The sequence below is a fragment of the Lynx rufus genome, unplaced genomic scaffold, assembly GCF_022079265.1.
Source record: "Lynx rufus isolate CCGP_SWC_20201006 ecotype Redwood Valley unplaced genomic scaffold, mLynRuf1.p SCAF_27, whole genome shotgun sequence".
Classification (NCBI taxonomy): domain Eukaryota; kingdom Metazoa; phylum Chordata; class Mammalia; order Carnivora; family Felidae; genus Lynx; species Lynx rufus.
The window spans coordinates 8,299,016-8,319,040 of NW_025814842.1; the positions used below are offsets into that span (position 1 = coordinate 8,299,016).

At 59.2% G+C, this 20,025-nt stretch overlaps 1 protein-coding gene across 3 annotated transcripts; it reads left to right on the plus strand.

Moving 5' to 3' along the window:
• Positions 1–11,844: 11,844 nt before the first annotated feature.
• On the plus strand, positions 11,845–16,824 carry LOC124519227 (uncharacterized). Of its 3 annotated transcripts, XM_047089325.1 has the most exons (3): positions 11,849–12,511; positions 16,032–16,215; positions 16,456–16,824. In XM_047089325.1, the coding sequence occupies exons 1-3, from the start codon at positions 12,209–12,211 to the stop codon at positions 16,635–16,637; spliced, it is 669 nt and encodes a 222-aa protein (XP_046945281.1). In that variant the 5' UTR covers positions 11,849–12,208; the 3' UTR covers positions 16,638–16,824. The 3 variants fall into 3 exon arrangements, 1 of the variants encoding a protein (XP_046945281.1); XR_006964063.1 differs by having other exon boundaries at positions 11,845–12,511; positions 12,831–16,824; XR_006964064.1 differs by having other exon boundaries at positions 11,845–12,511; positions 13,093–16,824.
• The last annotated feature ends 3,201 nt before the right edge of the window (positions 16,825–20,025 follow it).

Here is a 20,025-nt window from a genome sequence, read left to right on the forward strand (position 1 = left end):
TGCGGGGCCGAGAGGTGGGGAAAGAGTGGAGCATTATTGTGCACTTTTTCTTAAGTCTGTGATAAGCTCCTTCTATTAGACTATAGATCTCGTCACATAAAATAGATTTGTGGACTCACAGCCGGGGAGAGCCACGTTCCCGAGCCGTGGAAATGGCTCATTTTTCCCCTCTTCCTTGAGTAACTGATGGTCATGAATTTTTCACCCAAATGTCGCCACTAAAGATGTCACCAGCCTCCCTCCCCTGGAGATTTTATGATCTGGCTCTAATGGGGTGGGGGTGGGGGGCACCAGCGGAAGGGGGCTGTGTGCTGGGGCCAGAAAGGGAACTGGGGGTGTAGGGGAGTAGGGGGCCGAGGGCCAGAGGCTGGGGTCTCCATTCCAGCCGGCAACAGAGCCGGGCTTACCGAGCGGTCGCCGTGTGGCCGACCCGCCACCGTGTCTCATCTGACAACAGCCTGGTGAGGGGGGGTGGTGGATGGGCTGGGACCCAGAGGAGGCTGAGAAACTTGCCTAAGGTCACAAAGCTTCTTAAAGCCACAGAACCACAGGCAAACCCAGCTCCCGAAGAGCCCCAGAGCCTGGGCTACTGGGGGCCGTGTTTCACTGCCCCCGTCACAGACTCAGGACCTGGGCTGGGTCGCCCCCCTTCCCCCATCCTGGCGAAGGATCTTGACAAGCACGCAGCACAACCTATGGGGCAGCAGGGCTGAGAGGTAAGGCATGTGCTTGCATCCGTCCTAGATGGAGGCGTGAACTCTCCAGGAAGGGTCACGGTCAAAGTCACAGTCCAGAGGGAAACAGCCTCTCCATCCTCAGGGTTAAACGCTGAGAAATTGAGATGCTCCTTGAGACACAAGGTGTGTTTTCCTTTTGGGTGGCATCCCTACCTGTCCGGGGAGAGGGGACAGAACTGGGACTGAAGCACGCACCGTCTCCCTCGCCCGTGGGGGCAGGGGACGTAGGCTCCCCGTCGCCAATGCCCGTGGCACCAGAAGGGATGGGACCACGGCCCTCTACCCTCTGGGGAGGGCTGGGTTGCCGGATCGAAGGAGAAGGGCCTGGGAAACAGAAGGAGAGAGCCGAGTGTGGGGAGGGAGAATGTCCTTGGGTTACCGCCCCCCAAAAGTTGAGGTCAGTGGAGTTGGCTCCCCTTAGGTCGTGCAAGGGGAAGAGAGGGTTGGATGAGGGCCCACTCCCTGGTCCTCCTCCCCGAGCCACGTGGTCAGAGTTAAATTATGAAGGTCCCTCCATCACAGCGCAGCTTGGATTCCAGAGACTGCCACCAAGCAGGAGAGAACAGGAGACGGGTTTCAACGGGGGGCCAGGGTGGGGGTCCAGCAGAGAAAGAGCTGAAGTTGCCCTGCCCCGGCTAACTATGCGGAATCCTTGCCATCCCGGCCGTGTTGAGCCAGCAGGACCCTCGGACTGGGAGATGACGTCTCAGCTGTCAGGCGTCAGGTAAGTAGAAGGTTCTCGGCTTCCACCCCTGCTGTCCCCGCCCGAGCTCTGCAGGGCCGGAAGAGGGGAGCCCTGTGTGCCTGGGGGTGGGGGGGCCGCTGAAAGCTGGAGTAAAGGAAACAAGTCTTCAAAGCAACCACCAGAGCCTTTCAGGGCTGGAAAGGACAGAATAGCATCCAATGCTTGCGTCTTTTCACGGCCGCCCAGGCAGGGAAACCGCCGGCCCTCGCATTCACCCTACCAGTGACGGGGAACTCACCGCCTCCTAAGTCCAGTCGGTCCCATCTGCTTACAGCTCTGGCTGGAGAATGAGATGGAATCAGCCCCTCAGGGTCTCCTCAGAGCCATTCTTCTGGGGACTCACGGGGACCCCTCGGGGCCCTGCAGACAGCGGCCATCCAGCGACGCCACGGCACCACATACAAGAAGGGCCAGCTTCACGGTTCCCGGAGCACCTTCACGACCGCTGTCTACACAACACACAGGCCTTTGAGGCAGGAAGCCCAGGCCCGGGTCACTGTTCAGTCTTTCAGATGAGGACCTCGGGCCACATGTGGAGGCGGCGCAGGAGGGGTCTGGAGGAGCGAGGCCCTGTCCCCCGCGCTGCATCTCTGTGCCCCGTCCCCGCCACCGTCTTCTGGCCCCAGCCTCAGGGCACCCGCTCAGAACCCGGCTCCGTGCAGTCTCGGCTCCCGCTGTGAGTCCAGCCCTGGCCCTGTCCTAAGCCCTCCAGTCACACTCTGCCAGAATCCAGGCCACGGGCTGGGGAACCAGGGTTACCTGAGGAGGCCCCCGGAGCCCCGGTTCCAGTCCCCTGGCCCTCCCCCACCTCACGTCAGCTTCCTCCTCTGGAAGATGAAGGAAGCCCCCCCCTCCATCTGCATCCGTCTGTGGCTCATCGGTACCCACTGTAACAGCCCTTGGAGACTCGTTGCCCATGAAATTGCCGGGGTCTGGCGTTCAGGGTTGGCGGGGGGCATGTCAGCCAGGCCCAGGAAGCCATGGTGAGGTGTCCAGGAAGGAGCGATGATGGCCCTTCAGCTCTCCCGGACAAGGGTCCGGGACAAGTGGGGGTCTGGGCCCTCAGCCACTCTGCAGAGCCCTCTTCCAAGGGTGAGGGGGCCCGTGGCCGCCAGGAGGCAAGGCTGAGGGGTGGGGCCAATGGGAGGAGGAGGAGAGAAATCCAGCGCGGAGCGCCTAGAAGGAACTAGAAAATGCCCACGGACTGATTGACACTTTACAAGACTCACACCCTTTGCACGTGGCGCTCGGACTGCAGCCAGATGATTGCCCTATAAATGAGTAAGGAGCATGTTGACGGATTCACGACCAGGAGGACTCGAGCCTGAGACGAGTAAACAGGTGATTACAGTGCAGCCCAGTAGCTCGAATGGGCGCCTGGAGAGGAGAGCTCACTCAGGTGCAGGCCGGGCAAGTTGCTAACTCTGCCCGGGGGGCAAGGAGATGGCCGGGAAGACTTCCTGGAAGAGGGGACACCTCGGTTTATAGGCATCAGCTAGCGGCACTTAGACTGCACTTGTCCTAACGGCAGAGCTCGGCTGACACCTTGAGGTGGGTCCGTTGTGCGGAGCAGAAAGCGGCTGGGTCCGTCGCCAAGGGAAGAGGGTTGGGGGCAAGTTCAGAATCACTTTGAAGCTTTACAGAGTCATCTTGGAAATACACGTGAAAGTTGCGTTCTGCTCCACAGTATAGCCTTCGTTCTCAGAGAAAAACAGGGTTTAAAAAATTGTTTTTAATGTTTACTTATTGTGAGAGAGACAGAGACAGAGCATGAGCAGGAGAGGGACAGAGAGAGAGACACAGAACCCGAAGCAGGCTCCAGGCTCCCAGCTGTCAGCACAGAGCCGACGTGGGGCTCGAACTCACAAGCAAGACCGTGACCTGAGCCAAAGCCGGATGCTTAACCGACTGACCCACCCGGGTGCCCCGGAAAACACGTTTTCAAATTGCTTACCACATTCATGAGTAGATGGATCAATGGGACAGAAAGAAAGCCTAGAAATACACCCCCAAACACTGGAAGTGAGGGCGGGACGAAGGCGGCTGAGAAGGGAGGCAAAGACGGGAGTTCCAATCCATGGTGTTGGCACAACAAGGAAGCCATCTGGTGACCAATCAGGCTGGATCTCAGCCTCACCGGAGAGCCCCCGGGACAAACTCCAAAGAGATCTGAGATTTAGATGTAGAAATTGAAATCCTCAGACAATCAGAGGAAAACGTGATTGACTCCCTTTACAACCGTGGCACGCGGAAAGTCTTCCAACAATGACTTGAAATTCAGAAGCTGGAAAGGATGATCAATTAAATGACTAATAACAGGGGCGCCTGGGTGGCGCAGTCGGTTAAGCGTCCGACTTCAGCCAGGTCACGATCTCGCGGTCCGTGAGTTCGAGCCCCGCGTCGGGCTCTGGGCTGACGGCTCGGAGCCTGGAGCCTGTTTCCGATTCTGTGTCTCCCTCTCTCTCTGCCCCTCCCCCGTTCATGCTCTCTCTCTGTCTCAAAAATAAATAAACATTAAAAAAAATTTTTTTTTAAAATGACTAATAATAGATAAAGACACACAAGCGGCCTTTAAACATTGGAAAAGATAGTCCACCTCGTTCCCATTAAGAGCAATACGAAGAAAAACCATACCAAGGATCCCATTTCTTACCTATCAGGCAAATATCCAAAGCGCGACGACACAGCCTCTCGGTAAGGCTGTCGCACTGGGAACCAGGCGCTCTCCTAGGTCACTATGAATGCAAGACGATACGACCCTGATAAAAGATGATTTAGGCATTTTTATCATAGATGCAGATGGGTTGACCCCTGAGCCGACGATCCCACTGCTTGGGAACTCAATCCACAGGTACACGTTGAGCACGTGAGAAACGCGTGTGTATGCACAACCCAAGGGTCTACGTGAAAGGAGAAGCGAATTAAAGCATGCTACAGCCACGAGTGGACCTCGTGAGGGGGAGGAGGGGGAGGGGGAGGAGGAAGAAGGAGGGGGCAGCTTTGCATAAGCAGAAGTCTCCCGTGTGTACCATTAGGTAAAACACAAGAAGTCGAACAGCATATATGTATGCAAACACCCACCACTTGATGCATCTACGTAGAAATACCCGGAGGATACACAAGAGATCCTAAGGGTTTCTCTAGGGAGCAGGAGGTTGGGATGCGGGGATGTGGAGGGAAATGTGACTTGCATTTCCAGAAATAAAACTTGCCAGGTGAACACCGATGTTTATCAGGTATCTGGCGGTCTGTTTAGCCCTAGACACCAAGTCCTAGATCCACAGGAATCTGTCCCTCTCCATTTGGGGAGAAAGAGCTGTAGGCAGTGGGGAGGGTCCTAGGCGGGGTAGGCACGTGTGGGCAAGAAAGCCCACAACCCTGTGACCAGGGCTTGGGATCAACGGACATCCCTGCAGGGCAAGGGGACCTGTGGCCGGAGCCCTGGGGGCAGCTCTGGGTCAAGAAGGGGCCTCCTCGGGGCCCCAAGCTGTCACAACCCCGCATGCCCAATGTCCAAGCTCCCTGGAAGCAGCTTAGCGCGGGCTCCCGGCTTCTGTGCAGGCTGCTTTCTGCTAAGGAGGATTCTGATTCGGGGAGAGGGGCCACATCAGCGAGCTCAGTAAGCCCACGGCGGCCAGTCTCTGAGCCCAGGGCCTGTCAGCCGTCATGATGGTAGGTGGCTGAGCAGCTCTGATACTCAGCGGGGGGACCTGGTGGGTGTCCCTCTCCTCTCTCTCAAAATGACTTCTCGCCAGCCGCGGACAAGGGTTAGATAGGGAAGAAGGGAATCCTAGGTGGCTCTCCATGCCCCACCTCCTTCAGGAAGTCTTCCTGGATTCATCGAGACGGTAAGACATCTTTTCAGAGGCCCTCTGCTGGGCCACAACCTGTCCAGGGCTAGGACCCTTGACCCTGACGGCACACGGTCACCATCCCATGACCCTCCCCTCGGCCCTGGCACGTCAGGCCCCCCGGCCCGGAGCGCGCAGCCCCTCACCGTCGGGCCCCAGCATGGGTGGGGCTCTGTCCAGAGAAACACGCCATCAAGAGCGCTCTGCAGACTTTAAAGGGCTGTGCATCAGTCGTGTCTCCCTGGGGGCGGGAGGGAGGCAGAGGGGGAGGTGCTTCCCCCACCACGGGCCTGAGTTTTACTGCCCCACTAAATGCCGTGTTCGCTTGCACCCCGCCCGGCGGCTTGTACACGCCTGTACACGGAAGACTGTAATTTCTCTGCATGAATCACAGGCAGGATCACACCCAAGTTACCGGCACTCCGCTCCTTGGGGCGGGCTGGCCAGGCAGTCGCCTTTGTCTTCCAATTATGCCGTGTTTTATTGCTCTTTTGAGTGTAGCAGAAACACCCAAAGAGGCAGGGTCTGGAAGGCAATTAATGACATATGGAATAGCCACACAAAACCACGGGGTTCGGGGCCCGAAGGAAGCGCTGTGTCTGGACACGGCACGGGCCCTCCGGGTGGGTGCGGGGGTGGCGGCTGGTGCACGTGCTTCCCCATCCCGCAGGCCTGCATTCAAACCTTGCCTCTGGTGCTAACCCGCTGTGTGACCCCGGACAAGGAACTTCACCTCTCTGAGCCTGCGTTTGCTTTCCTATAGAACGGCACCACTCCCAGTGGGGTGGATGATTGAGCTGACGGCAGACATTCCATCAATGCTGAGTCCTGCAGAGGCCCTCCTACGGTTTAGTTTTACAAGCATCTTTCCTGTCCCTCCAACTCTGTCAATGTCTACGGTGCACACAGTAGGTACACAGGGCTGCGGAAAGAGCCCGCGTTTTGGAGGCCACTTTTCATCCATTCCGTAAGTATTAACCAAACACCTTCACGCGCCAGGTGCTGGGGATCTGGAGACCCACTCCCTGCCCTTGAGGGGCTCACAGTCCAGCCAGGGAGGAGACTCAGAGTAATAACAGGGGAGACAAGGCAGGTGGCAAGCCCCACGATCAGGGGAAGCCCAAGGGGGCTCTGCCCTCCCTCCCGAGCAGGCCCCAGACAGGCCAGAGGGCTCAGAAGCAACCCTAGGGTGATGCATGCCTGACTCTGTGCCCTGGAGGAAGAGTCAGAGTGAGCCAGAAAAGGACTGTAGTGTTTCACACAGGAAAACAACATGTGCAAAGGTCCTGAGGCAAAACACCGCCGGAGCCTAAAGGGAAGGACGGGGAGAGCCGAGGCCTGAAGAGCCCCGGAGGCGAGATCCAAAAGGACCTTTTCAGCCAGGCGAAGGCCTTTGAGGTTTGAGCTCAATCTAGAGGGCACCAGGAGCCCTGCAAAGGATTTGAAAGTCTTCTGGTGCTATGGCATATCAAGGGCGGGGCCAAATGTGAATTTTGAGGCCAAAGGTGGAGGCAGGGGCAGTGCAGAGGCCAGGGCAGCGATCCAGGCAAAAGACAGACGGGGCTTGAATCCCTCCTCGGCCACTCACCGGCCTCGGGTAAGTGATCTCCTGCTCCTGACCACGGTTCCTCGTTCCTAAATCTCAGCGGTGCCGCCTAGTTCCCAAGGTGGCAAGATTTAACAGGGACACAAAGAGGGACTCGGCCACACGGAGAGAAATAAAGAAATGGAAAGAAAGGGTGCTTCCTCCAGGCACCAGAATGCCACTCGACCCTGCAGAAGGAAAGAAGGAAACAGAAAAGCGGTCAGTGAACCAACGACCCGGCAATGCTCGCTGCAAGTAAGATCCGCCAATGAGTGATGTTAACATTGATGGACAAAAGGTTCGAGAGAAATGGGAGATGCCTGGCCTCAAAGTATCACTCCCCAGATAGTTATTTGCTCACGACGGGGGAAGGACAGTAACTTTACAAGGAGACACCTGGCCGGCACGCTGTGGCCAAGCGATGGAGGCTAACGTGACAAGGCATCCGGCCACGAGGCACGGAGGCACTATTTTTGTGGCTTGCCCGCTGAAACGCGTCACCTCACTCCAATCGGGAGAACACTCAGGACAAACCCGGACTGAGGCAAATTCAACAGAATGACTGATCGGGACTCTCCCAGAGCGTCAAGCCTGTAAAGATGAATTGGGATCAAGGAACTGCTAGCCACCGGAGGAGAAATGACAGCTGAAAAGCAACGTGGGGTCCTGGCTAGCGTCCGGGGCCCGCAAGGGGTCGGCAGTGGCCAGTCAAGTGACGCTGGAGCGAGATCTGCGGTTTACTTACTCACGTAGGATTGTGCCAATGCTAATGTCCTGCTCTGGGTCATCGTACTGCAGTCGTATAAGGTGCTCACGTTAGGGGCAGCCGGCTGAAAGATACATAGGAACTCTACCTGTTTTTTGTAAGTTTTCCACGTTAAGCCTGCAATGAGCTTAAAATAAACAGTTTCGTTGGTTTTTGTGTTTTGTTTTGTTTTTGTATGTTTTTTAAAGGACCATCTCAGTGGTTCTTAACCTTGGAAACACAGTTTGAATCACTTAGAGGAGGCCCAGGCCCCTCCTCAGACCGGCTGGATCAGCATCTCCGGGGGAGGAACCGAGGGCAGGAATAGTTTACAAGCCTCCGGGATGCCATTTACAGCGCCGGGGGAAGGGTGGGCTGTCTGCAGAGGAAGGGTGGGCCATCTGCAATCACTTGGCCCCTCGCAGGCCTTCAGTAAATCATCATCTACCCACATACGTGTGTTAAGTTCATCACCTGATGCCTTCGTGCATTCAACAAGTGTTATTGAATACCTACTATGTGCAAGACACGGCAAGGGTGCAGTGATGGACAAGAGAGACAAGATCCTCATGGATCCCCTCATGGGGGAGACAAACCATAAAAAAGGGAGATCATTACACATGACGGGGACTCTAAAGGAAATAAGGAGACACAGCAGAAAGTAACCGGAGAGGTGGGAGCTCCCATTTGATGGAGTAGTTCAGGAGGGTATCCCGGAGGAGGTAACAGTTAAACTGGAATGATGGGAAGGACAGAACCAGGAGAAGAGACGGTGGGGGGTGGAGGAGCACTTGCTACAAAGAGAACAGCAGGTGCCAGAGCCCTGAGGCAGCCCCGAGGCTGGAGGGAGGGGGGAGCACTGGAGAGGGAGTCACCACCGACAAGGAGTCTGGGTTTCATTCTTGGCGCAACGGAGAGACTTCAGTAAGGGTTGGAGCAGGTTCGGTCGGGTGGGAGGACCATCTTTGATCTGGTTTAGGACTTTAAAAGATCTCTAGAAAGCAAAAAGATCACTCTAGCTGCCAGGTGGAGACTGAATTGTCGGGAGGCTCCTCACTCTGGGAGAGAGATGACGGTGGCTTGGACTCAGGGACAACAGAGGAGATGCCAACCCACTGAAACAGGCCCCTTGGCCGCCCAGCCCCCACCAGCCCCGAGGCTGGGTAGCAGAATCAAATCGCCCTTGCGCGTTCCGCCTACTGTTTGAGCCCTATTGCCCCCCAGCCAGAGCTGTCGTGGCCACAAGGTCCCCTCCTGTAGAGGCACCCACACACCTTAACAGACCACATTTCACACTCGCCCTGTAAGCACGTGTTCTCAGAGTCCCTAATACTGATGGGGAAACTCAAGCTCAGAGAGGCAAAGGCATTCACTCAACACCACACAACAAGTGAAATCCAGGACTGACGGTTCCACCGCCCTGGGCTGGGTCCCCGATTCGGGCCCACCTCCTTCCTCTGAGCCAGGAGGGTGAGAGGACTTGTTGGCAGAAAGCTGCCCGGTGGTCTTGACGAACAGGAGCAGGACTGAGAGCCCAAGCTAGGCTGGGTCCACACAGCCTGAAGATGGCAGCACGTTCATCTCCGGGGTGCCCAGGGCCTCAGCTGAGAGAAGCCAGGCTCCCAGGAGAGCCATTCTTACTAAAGTGTGAATGACTGATAGTTAGCCCTTTCCTGAAAGGGGACGCACAATGGGTTCCAGAAGCAGGAGGAACAGGAAGGTACTAAAGATACAAACTTTGTCCCCTCCCATTTGTACCCTCTTGGCAGCTGTAGCCCCTTGGGGCTCAGTTATTAGCCGCAAACTCCTCCACTTAATTCCCCCAAATCAACAACAGATGTAGGAGCTCAGGCTCTCGTCACCGCCCCCCACTAATGCCTGCGGTCCCCTCCACAGTTGGTGGCTGTCCCTCCTCGGGCTGGGACGCCTCCAGTGACAGGGCCTTATGCTTATCAAGGGATCTTACGCTATTTGACATCTCCCAGAAAGTGCTTTCCTATAGGCGTGTGCCCTACAGGTGGGTATAAAGCAAACACAGGGGGGATCAATCGGTTTCCCTTTAATAGATAAAGAAACTGAGGCACGGAGAGGTGAAGGATTCTCCAACGTCATGGGGCAAGAATGGAGCCAGGATGCAAACCCAGGCAGGGGGGCGGGGGCTAATTCTAGAAACTTCTCTAGCAGGTGGTGGCCTGGTCAGCTTGCCCCGCTCTTAGCTCCCCTTCTGGCTAAAGTGTGGTCTCCGGAAGGCCACTGCCGGCCGGGCTGGGGCGGGAGGCGATGGCATGACAGGGGGCACAAGCCGGATTCGATACGAGGCTTCGTCTTTTCCTGGCGGGGGGCAGGGGGTGTCTCAGGACGTCACTTCACCTCTCTGAGTTGCAGCCTGAGCAAATGAGCCCACGGGCCCGGCTCCCCGTGGGCCCCGACAGACACTCCCTCCCCAGACCGTCCCAGCAGGCAAAGCACACGCCGGGTTCTCCGCGGTGATCATGGGACTCCGGGATGAAGGGACAGTGGAGGCCAGCCTCCCGCCCTCCTCCTCCTCCGGGAGGCCCCACCTGCCCCTCTGCCCGTTCCCACACTCCTCCACGGCTGAACCAGCCCCTGCCGTGCTCTCCCCAGGCCTCCAAGCCCCCAGCCCCGTCCTCCCACCCAGGCCCCAGCCGCCTCCATCCAGCTCCCCCCCCCCACCCCCCGCCTCGCTCCAAAAGGCTGCAGACGCTTCTGAGGGCTGGAACATCTGGCTAATGACGGAGAAAGTGCTGAGGCGACAGGTTATTTCAACAGTGTCATCATCCGTTGGGTATTTCAACACTCGGTGCTTGTGCAAGAGACATAATGGGACCTGTCATAAACTCACGCTGTCTCAAAGCTCAGGCACGTCGCGGCGGGGCTGACGGGGAGCTGTTGGGGTTTAGCAATTGGTGCTGTCTTGGGGCCTGCAGCCTCCTTAGGGTTATTTTGGCTCCACCGTGGAAGGCCCTGGAGAGAAATCTCAAGGTGTCAGAGAAAACCCAAAGCAATTACCTCTTGGGGTAATTAGATGGTGGCAGAGATAGATAGCCCGCCTTCCTGCCTTCCCTCCCGCCTGCCAGGGAGACGGAGAGGGGAGGACCAGCCGGCCCCATCCCGCGGGGCCGGCCCCCACCTAGGCCGGCCCCGTGCGGGAAGGAGGCCGCAGATGACCTCATGGCAGCAGCAGCTGTGAATCATGGCCCCGACCGCGTTCCCACTTCCCTGGGGGTGGGCAAGCGTGTGGGTCCTCAGAGCTCTGGCTCAACACCCACGGCTGGCCATTCTCCCATCATGGCGGCTTCTCCAAAGGCTGTGGGGGAGGCTTCAGGAACCCGCTGGCCTCCCCTCCGTAGATCTCGAACTGGAAATCCTCGATTCAGCTCAGCCCCCATCCAAGATTTCATCTGAACCCCAACCACCCCGTGGGGAGGCCGAGGGGAGAGTGGAAGAGAGCATAAGGCCAGCCGCCAACAGGGAGGTGTCGTCTAGAGGAGAGAGCAGTCGCCAATCACACGGGGAGACCAGCGGTTGGGAGCGTTGCTGGGCACGTCCGAGCTGAGAACCAACCTCCCCACCTTCCCCTCCATGCCCAACACCCCCCCACACACACACACACGTTTACAAAGCATCCTGGGACAGAGGGTTCTGGCTGGTGGCGGGGGGCAGAGGGGGGGCAGCAAGAAGCGAGCAGACAGTTCCAGGGGAGGGTCCAGGAAGGCGGGAGGCACCGAGCACGACCAGGAAGCTGACAGCGGCCGGACGGGGACGATGGCCAGCGTGAGCGAACAGAGGAAAAGGCAGAGGAGGTATGGGCCCAAGGACATTTTCGAGTAGACGCATCGGGACTGGGTCCCACGCTGGGAGGACGGGGACAAGGAGCAGGTCCCTCTCAGGAACAGGCCTCAAGGGTGGGGAGAGGCTCAAGGGAAACTCTGGGGTCTTTGCGGGAGTCGGCCCTTCCGGGACCCCAGCTGGTCCCATGTCCCCCTCAGCAGGGACGCTGAGCCTCTGCTCTGGTCGGACTTTCTGCAGCCAGTCGGAGACTCTCCCGAAGGGACACATGGATCTAGAAAATGGTTTTAGGGGCTTCTTGGCCCCCTGCTCCAGGACTCAAACTCCTTCCTGATCCCCACTGATCCCACCTCCTCTTTCTCCAGATTCACCCTCCTCCCCCTGGCTGTTCAGGCCACGCTCGCCCCCCGCCGGGCCCCCTCTCGGCCCGGGCTCCTTTGCTGCAGGCAAGTCCCCTCCCCGCGCCCCAAGCCTCAGTCCCCACCCAGCTTCCCCACAGGAAGTGCACCCGCGGAGCCTCAACCAGGCATTCGCTGCCTGTCCTGGGGCAGAGACCTGTCAGCAGGACTGTCACTTCCCCTCTGCCAGAGGCTGCTTTGCAAGTGTTGTCTGTCGACACCCTCACTCACACAAAGTCTAGGTAGGGGGGACGGTTTCCTCTGACCGGTGCCAGGGTCTCAGTTGGTGCTCACACCTGCCCTCCGTGGCAGGCACCACGAGCGCCCCATTTTACAGATGAGGGGACCCGCTGCTCCTATGAGGCAGGGCCCGCCCCAGCCACCCTCTGCTTCCTGGGCAGGTGGGGGCCACCCAGTCCCTGCCCTCCCCCACACCCCGGCCCGGCTTCCTCCCAGGCACCTGCCCGCCGTCCGGTGTCTCAGACCAGCCTTGCCCCAAACGAAGCGGGACAGGACCCTGGCCTTGGGGCTGGCAGACACGTGGCTGTCCCAGCTCCATCATCTTGGGGGAAGTTATGGACCATCCCTGGGCTTCTGTTCCCACCCCTGCCAAAGGGACAGCGGCCTCCAGCTTCTCCGGGTAAGAGACGGCAACACAGCACAATGGAGAGCCGCCACTGAGGCAGGCTGGCCGCGTGGGGGTGGGTTTCTAGCGCTGCCTCTTGGAGCTGGGCCCCCTCACTGCTCTGGGCCCGTGTCTTCTCGTGAGCCAATGGGATCTAACAGCGTTTCTCCCTCGCATTCAGCCCCGGGCAGGTGCAACCAGGGTACTGTGTGATATTTTCAGTCAAGGTTCAGTCTGGCTCTAGAACTTTCTACAGTTCTTTGACAGATCATCTTCCCAGGGGACAGCTTCAGCAGCGCTGAGGCTGGACCACCAACCCCTTCGCCCAAAACAGGTCTGTGTAGAGGTCCCTGTAAGGCCACAGCTGCAAACCCGGAAATGGGCCCATACTGGCGCTGCTGGAGTCCAGCCAAGGGATCTCCCTGGGGGGCTCCAGACCCCTGAGGCTGGGCGGTGACTCGGAGGCACCAGGAGCCCCCGCCACCCTCCCTCCCGGTGGAGGCAGACCAGCTGGGACAGGCACGTTCACGCCGTGTCTCTCATTCGCTCTCCCCCCTGCCCATCTCCTTCTCCCCGTCCCATGGACGCCTCGCCAGGAAGACCTCTCTGCACCCGATACAGCCCTCCCGGCGAAAGGCACACTCGCGGGATCGGAGGCTGATTCACGGGACAGGATGACCAAATACGAAGCGCGCTGAACGCACCGGGAACCCAGGCTGGGGAGCAGAGAAGGCGAACCACAAGGGCCGGGACGGGGGTGCCCGGGGACAGCCACGTTCCCTCCCGCCTGCGGCCTGCCAGGCCCACGCCAGGCCCAGAGGGCCCTGATCCCCCGGCCCCCGGAGCTACGCCCAGCCCGAGGAGAGGCCCGTCCCCGTCACGATGGGTCCCTCCGAGCGTGGCCCGTCCGCTGTGCCGCCCGGGAGCGGAGCGGCCTCCTGCCTCCCCCACGGCTCTGCCGGATGGCACCGGCTCCGGCTGCATCTGCCTGTTTACATTACCCCAACGGAAAGCAGCTTTGTTTATGGAAAAGAGCTATTTCGGTGCCACGTTTCTCTCCACTCCTCTGACTCGCAGGAGTGGCTGCTCTCCGGAGGCGCGGAGGGGAGCCGTCTCCACGTCCCCGGGAAGGTGCTCGGGGGCTCCCACAGGTGGAGCGGGCCACGGGGCCATCTCCGGCCACCGCGGCTCTCGGAAGAGGATGACGTCCCCCCAGGAGAGGGACCCTAGCGAGTCCCGCCCGCTGGTGAGCCGGTGACCCCGGACCCTGTCCTCTCAGTGGACCCCACCTGCCCTGGGCTCATCGACCAGGCCCTCTCCTCCCCGAGCCAGGCGAGTCCTGTTATCCCCATTATCCGGATGAGAGCGGAGACCGCAGAGGCGAAGCGGGATCTCCCAATGTCACAAAGCTGGTGAGACCCAGGGATTTCGCCACCGTGCCGCCCCGGGATGGAGATGCTGTGCGTGTCTAATGGAGGGGGCATCGGGTGGAAGTCCATGGTGATAACTATTTCAATAAAAAGCCACGGCCAACGCTTCGTTCCAGGCTCGGGAAACAACCAACAAAGCGGGAGCAGGACTAAGTAAGTTCAACGACGTGCGTGCTTCTCCAGAGAGAGGCCGCCATTTTCCAGATGGGAACCCCGAAGCTTGGAAGGGGTAGGAGGAAACAAGTCATGACATCCCACCTAGAACAAACGAGAGAGGGGTGCCCCAGGCCCCGTGCACCTGCCTCCCCGCCTAGGAGAAGAAGGAAGCAGAGGGTTCTCCAGAATGTTCACCACAGCTCCGGGTAGAGTGCCCTGCACGCCCTCCTTTCCTTTGTGACTCCGGGCACTTCCTCCATGGAATTTGTGATTTCCGGGGTGCACACATTGCCTGGACCGCCAAGGCAGGTCAACAGCTGTCACCATGACAGCAAAGAGAAAGGAAAAGGGAGGCTGACCGAGGTGGAGCGCCCCCTAGAGAGACTGCAACACAACTTCAGGACTAATTCCCCTGACCCCGGAAGGGGGGGGGTGGAGCTTACATAGGGGCAAGGGTGGGGCCCCCCCCCCCCGGGGCCCCCCATGCTGGGGATGGCGATAAAGGTGTGTTTAGAGAAGAGCTTAAAACTTATTGTAGCTTTGTGCAGGGTTTCCTGTAGGCCTTTGGGACTCCTGGCCTGCAGCCCCTGGTGTCTAGAACCTTCTATGTGGCTACAGTGGTGATGTGGGCCCGGGGGGAGCTGTTCTGGAACAAAGCTGTCAGCTCTAAGCCCTGGGGAGGCTCAGTTTCCCTCGGGGCGTTTTGCCCTAGGCTCTCTCTGCTCTGCCCTGCCCGCCACACGCATGCAAAGCCACACAGGAAACTTTCAGACCCTCAGGGGAGGGACACACAGAGCCACGTGGCCTTGTTCCCTAGGCAGACAGGTGCCCGCTTCACAAAGGTACCTAAAAACCACCCTGGCACCAAAGCAATGCCGCCCTGGATGCCTTCACTCCACCCTCTCAGGTTAGTCCCCTGAGGGATAGCGATTACAACACGAGGTGACCCCCCCAGCAGGGGGGAAGCGGGAAGGGGAAGCGCTCCGCTCAGCTCATTGAGGGGCAGGCAGGGCTCTCCTGGATGGACCTCACGAGATCATTGTGACTGAGTCAGCACCCAGGCCCCTTCTCGAGTGTCTCCCTCAGAGCCGTCCCCAGAAGGGGAAAATGTGGCCACTTGACCTAATGGCCTCTCGGCCTGGGTGTTCTCCCTGGAGCTGATTTCTTCACGGCTGGTAATGGGAACATCCAACTCGAAGCGGGCCTGTCCTGCTCCCGTGGAAAGCGCCGTGGCTGGCTGACCGTGGTGGTTTATAAACGACAGCCTCAGCCTCGGCCCTCCCTGCCTCCCTCGTGAATCACCACGCTTGCTGGGGTGGGGATGGGGGGGGTCGGGAGGGGAGGGTCCCCCGGGGAGGGTAGGTCACTGGTCCCGGTCACGCCCCACCGGTCCGGGCCTGGACCCGAGGACCCCTCACAGCTGGGCAGGGCCTTCACAGTTTACAGAGAGCTCTCCCTTGTCTCATCTCCCTTCACCCTTTGAGCTGGGACACCAAAACACCTAGAAAACAGTGCCTGGACCTGCCCCCCGCGTTCTCCTCCTTAGCCCACAAGCATTGCCCCAGAGCCCACTCTGTGCCCGGGGCTGGCGGTAGAGGCCTGGGGGTGGGGGTAGACCCGGCCCTGCCCCTGCCCCTGCCCCTCCCCCTGCCCCCGCCCCCAGCCTCAGCCCTGCCGTCCAGCCCCGCGTGCAGCAGGGGGATCCTCCAATCCCGCCCCTGGCCCACCCAGATCCAACAGTGCGCCCCCAGCCCCGCTGCCCAGATGGTCAAGGGATTCCTCAGCCTCCACTGGAGGCCCTCCCCCTCTCCCCTCCCGCTTCACGACTGCACAGTCTCTCTGCTTTGGCCTGAGAGCGGCTGACGTGCGGCCAGCGCACGGTTTCCTGTCCGCCCGGGCTGTACTAAGCTGCAGACCGGTCCCTGTGCACACCGTGCCCCCCCTTCCAGGCCCCGGCCTGGAGTTTCACGCTCCCGGAGCCCACCAGCCAGCCGCATCTGAGTCCACAGGCGCGTCAATGCCCAGCGCCGATTCCACCCTCCCAGAAGTCACCCCACAGTGAAGGCGACCGCCGCCCGGATCGCAGCTGGCATCACGGGTGCAGGCCTGCTACCTCTGTCCCCCCATCAGACGGTGAGCTCCTGGGGCGGGGGTAGGGGGCACGCAGTGAAGGGTGTGGCTCAGCACAGGGCCCCCCCCCCCAGAACACGGGAATGCCATGGGCCGAATGAATGAGCAAAAAGACGAAAGAAGAGGAAGCAGAGGGGCCTGGGGGGCCTTGGGGTACCCTCAGATGGAGCTGGGGCCCTCCCAAGCACAGCCCTCACCCTCTGCTTCGGAGAACACCGGCACATCATTTCTTTGCCTGCCCAGCACCTCTGGCCGCATCTCCGCCACCTGGGGAATCGCCTCCTTTCCGTCTTGCATCTTCCGGCCAGCCCCCTTCAGCCTCCCTTGCAGCTAGAGTTACGTCATGTGACCTGGGCTCCACCATCACAAGCCTGCCAGACTCAGGATGGGCAGGGACGACCCAGGAGGCAGGTGCTGCGGTGTAGAATCTACTCTGGCGGGCAGGAGGCAGTGCTGAGACTCGTGCGGGGTGCCCAGGGGGGACGAGCTGGCGTGAGCTCCCTGCAGCGATTCCTGCCGTGGGTTTGGGGGCCCCCACTCCTGGCTCTGCACAGTCTTTCTCAGAGAGTCTGTGCTATGGGGTATCCTTGAATAAACTCTTTGTCTACTCAACCTGGCCAGAGTTGATTGAGTTGATTTCTGTGTCTGAAATCATAGACCCCGACCTGTTCATCTCACGGTGATGAACGTGCCCCAGGAAGCCTTGGCAGGTCCCAGTTTAGAGAAGTATTTGTGTGTGAGTAAGACGTCAGGCCTTGTGTGGGGCAGCAGGCTGGGGGAGGCGAGGGGCAGGGGGAACCAGAGGTGTCCACGCACCAAAGTGGGGACCCTGAGAAGAGGCTGCTTTGCCTCCTGAGGTTGGCTCCACAGCTGTGGGGGTCGGCTCTCACCGCCGTGTCTTTGCCCCTGCTCAGGCCTCTGCTTATCCACACCCCCAACCACTTCCGATAACTCCTTATCATCCTGAGAGACTCGGGTTCTCATTGTCTATTTCTGGAAGCTTCCAGCCCCACCCCTCTGGGCCAGGCGCCTCCTCGGTGCTCCCAGAGCCCCCAGGGCCACATCTGACAATGCCCTTCCACGTTGCACGGTCAATGTCTATTGCCCCCTCCTGAGGGCAGGGGTCACCTCTGGTCCACTCCGAGCACTCAGTGCTCCCGGCATACAGGAGATGCCCCGGGAACGTTTGCTGAGTGACTGAGTGAGTGGGTGGGAGAAGCCAGGGGTCTCTGGGCTCGGTGAAAACGGGGGAGGGAAAACAGTTACAGCAGGGCCTCGGGGCTTGGCGGACACGCCCACCCCTACCTGAACCCCCAGGCCGGCAGGCACGTGCTCGGCTTGCTTCTGTGCAAAGGGAATGTGTGGGGCTGGTCCATGCCTGCAGCCCCATCCACCGCGCGAGTTTCAGAGCAAATTCAACAGGAAAAGATTTCCCGGGAAATAAATCTAGAGCTACCAACTGGCTTCAAGGCCCCCTTTATCCCACATTGATTTGTATCTTGGAGATTTAAGCCTCTCCATTTGTTTGCCTGGGACGCTTGTCACGCAGACATCCAGGCACGTGGCCGCAAGAGCGGTTTCCTGAGCGACACTGGGTAGAGAAGTCAAGTGCATCCCTTTGGGCATACGCCTCCCCCTCTCCCTCCTTCCCTGGCAGGCAGGGGAAGCTCCCGGCGAGCTGCTCAGAGGCCATCGGGCCACTGCACTGCACCAGCCAGGTGCCAAGGGCAGCAAAGGGTCAAAGTGCCAGGGGTCTCTGTTCCTCCAGGTCATGGTCACCAGAGACACTCTTCATTTGTGGCTCAGGTCATGATTTCACAGTTTGTGGGATCAAGCCCCTTCCTGGGCTCTGTGCTGACAGTGTGGAGCCTGCTTGGGATTCTCCCTCTGTTTCTGTCTCTGTCTCTGTCTCTCTCTCTCTGTCTCTGTCTCTCTCTCCTTCCCTCCCTGGCTCACGCTCTCTCGCTTTCCCTCTCTCTCTCTCTCTCAAAATAAATAAACATGGACAAAAAAATCCTTCTCCCTAGATGTCTCTCTGTTGTCTCTGCCTTGGCCCACCCCCTACTCCCCTCCCCCTGCCCCTCCAATCCTGCCCACCCACTATCAAAGCAGAACAATCTGGCCCCCATTGTCCCATTTCCTCCCCTAGCAAGGCTGATAGGAGGATCCGCTTTCAAGGGGAATTTGGTACTAGTTCTTAAAACGATGAATTTTCGGCTGCTATGTTGCCACCAGACTCACAGCTCCCGGTCCCTCCTGCCTTCCAGGGACCCAGAATTGAATGGAGCACAGGTGCAGACCTCACGGAGTCCCAGGTCAGGGTCAAGCCCTAAGGGGTTCGCCCACGGCAGAGAAGGTGGGGAGACACCGGGTGGAGGGAGGCACAACACAGATGGGCAAGGACAGATGAGGGCAGCTCCCCCACATGGAGGAGCCAGAAAGGGCCTCACCAAAGACGTGATGGGAAAGCTGGCCTTGAATGGGTTCCAAGAGCGCGAGAGGTAGTGGGGCCAGAATCCTCATCGGCGCCTCTCTATGATTCACCTGCTGAGGCTGCGCTGGGATCACTGGCTGTTGGGTCCGCCTCCTCCGCCAAGCTGGGAGCTCTGGAAGGTGATCTCCTTTCAAGGGCCAAGTTCGATCAGTCTCAGCCCTGGGAGGAAGGAAGGGAAGGAAGGTGAGTAGGGGTGAGAGAGCCGTGGCAGCATCTAGAGTCCGGGGGTGCTGGCGGCCACAGGACCCCTGATGCTAGGGCAGAGACAAGAGGCAGACTTGGCCGTGGACGTGATCACTTCGCACCGAAAGTGAGCAGGATCGGGGGCTGCGGGTCCTCGGGTCACTCCTACGAAAGGCCTTTTCCATCAAGCACTGGACCCTCGAGCACAGAGGCCGTACCTTCTTCATCTTCTCTGTGCCCACCACCTCCGGCAGTGCCAGCCCGGAACCAGGTCCACAGCTCTCCCTTGGAATCCAGCAGGGGCAGCTGGCCCCTCTGCACATTGGCCACCCATTAGAATCACCGGGGACATGGGGCGCCTGGGTGGCTCAGTCGGTTGAGCGACCGACTTTGGCTCAGGTCACAATCTCGCGGTCCGTGAGTTCGGGCCCAGCGTCGGGCTCTGTGCTGACAGCTTGGAGCCTGGAGCCTGTTTCGGATTCTGTGTCTCCCTCTCTCTGACCCTCCCCCGTTCATGCTCTGTCTCTCTCTGTCTCAAAAATAAATAAACGTTAAAAAAAAAATTAAAAAAAAAAAAAAAGAATCACCAGGGACATTTGAGAAAATACTGATTCCCTGGGCCCCACCCCCAAGGAGACTGGTTTGACTGGTCTGGGGGTGGGGCCCTGGCATCGGCACTTTATTGAACAAAAAAATGATTATTCTGCTGTAGCGTCTCGTGCAGCAAAAAAGGCAAGAGCTCACGGGACACGTGTACCTCGAAGGAAGTCTGGCTCTTGGTACTAAGGTCTGTCCCCTCTTTCAGAGCTTGCCCGGCTCAATGACTTCAGCCGCCACCGTTTCAGACGACGCCTAAATCTCAGCGTCCAGCCCAGAGAGACTCTCCGTCCCCAAATCACAATCGCACAGGGACAGATGCACGCGGTACGGAGCTCCACCCGTCCTGGGGCCCCACCCTCCCGCTGGACGGCTGGATCCGTCGTCTGCTTTCGGCCGTCGTGACGGGAAACCAAGTTGAACTAGCCCGGTCAATGGGAGGCTTTGGGGTGTCATCCGTAGCCATGGGGTGCTGGGTACCAGGGGGCCCAAGGAGCCATTTGGTTCTGACACTCGTCACCATCACCAAGAACTGCACT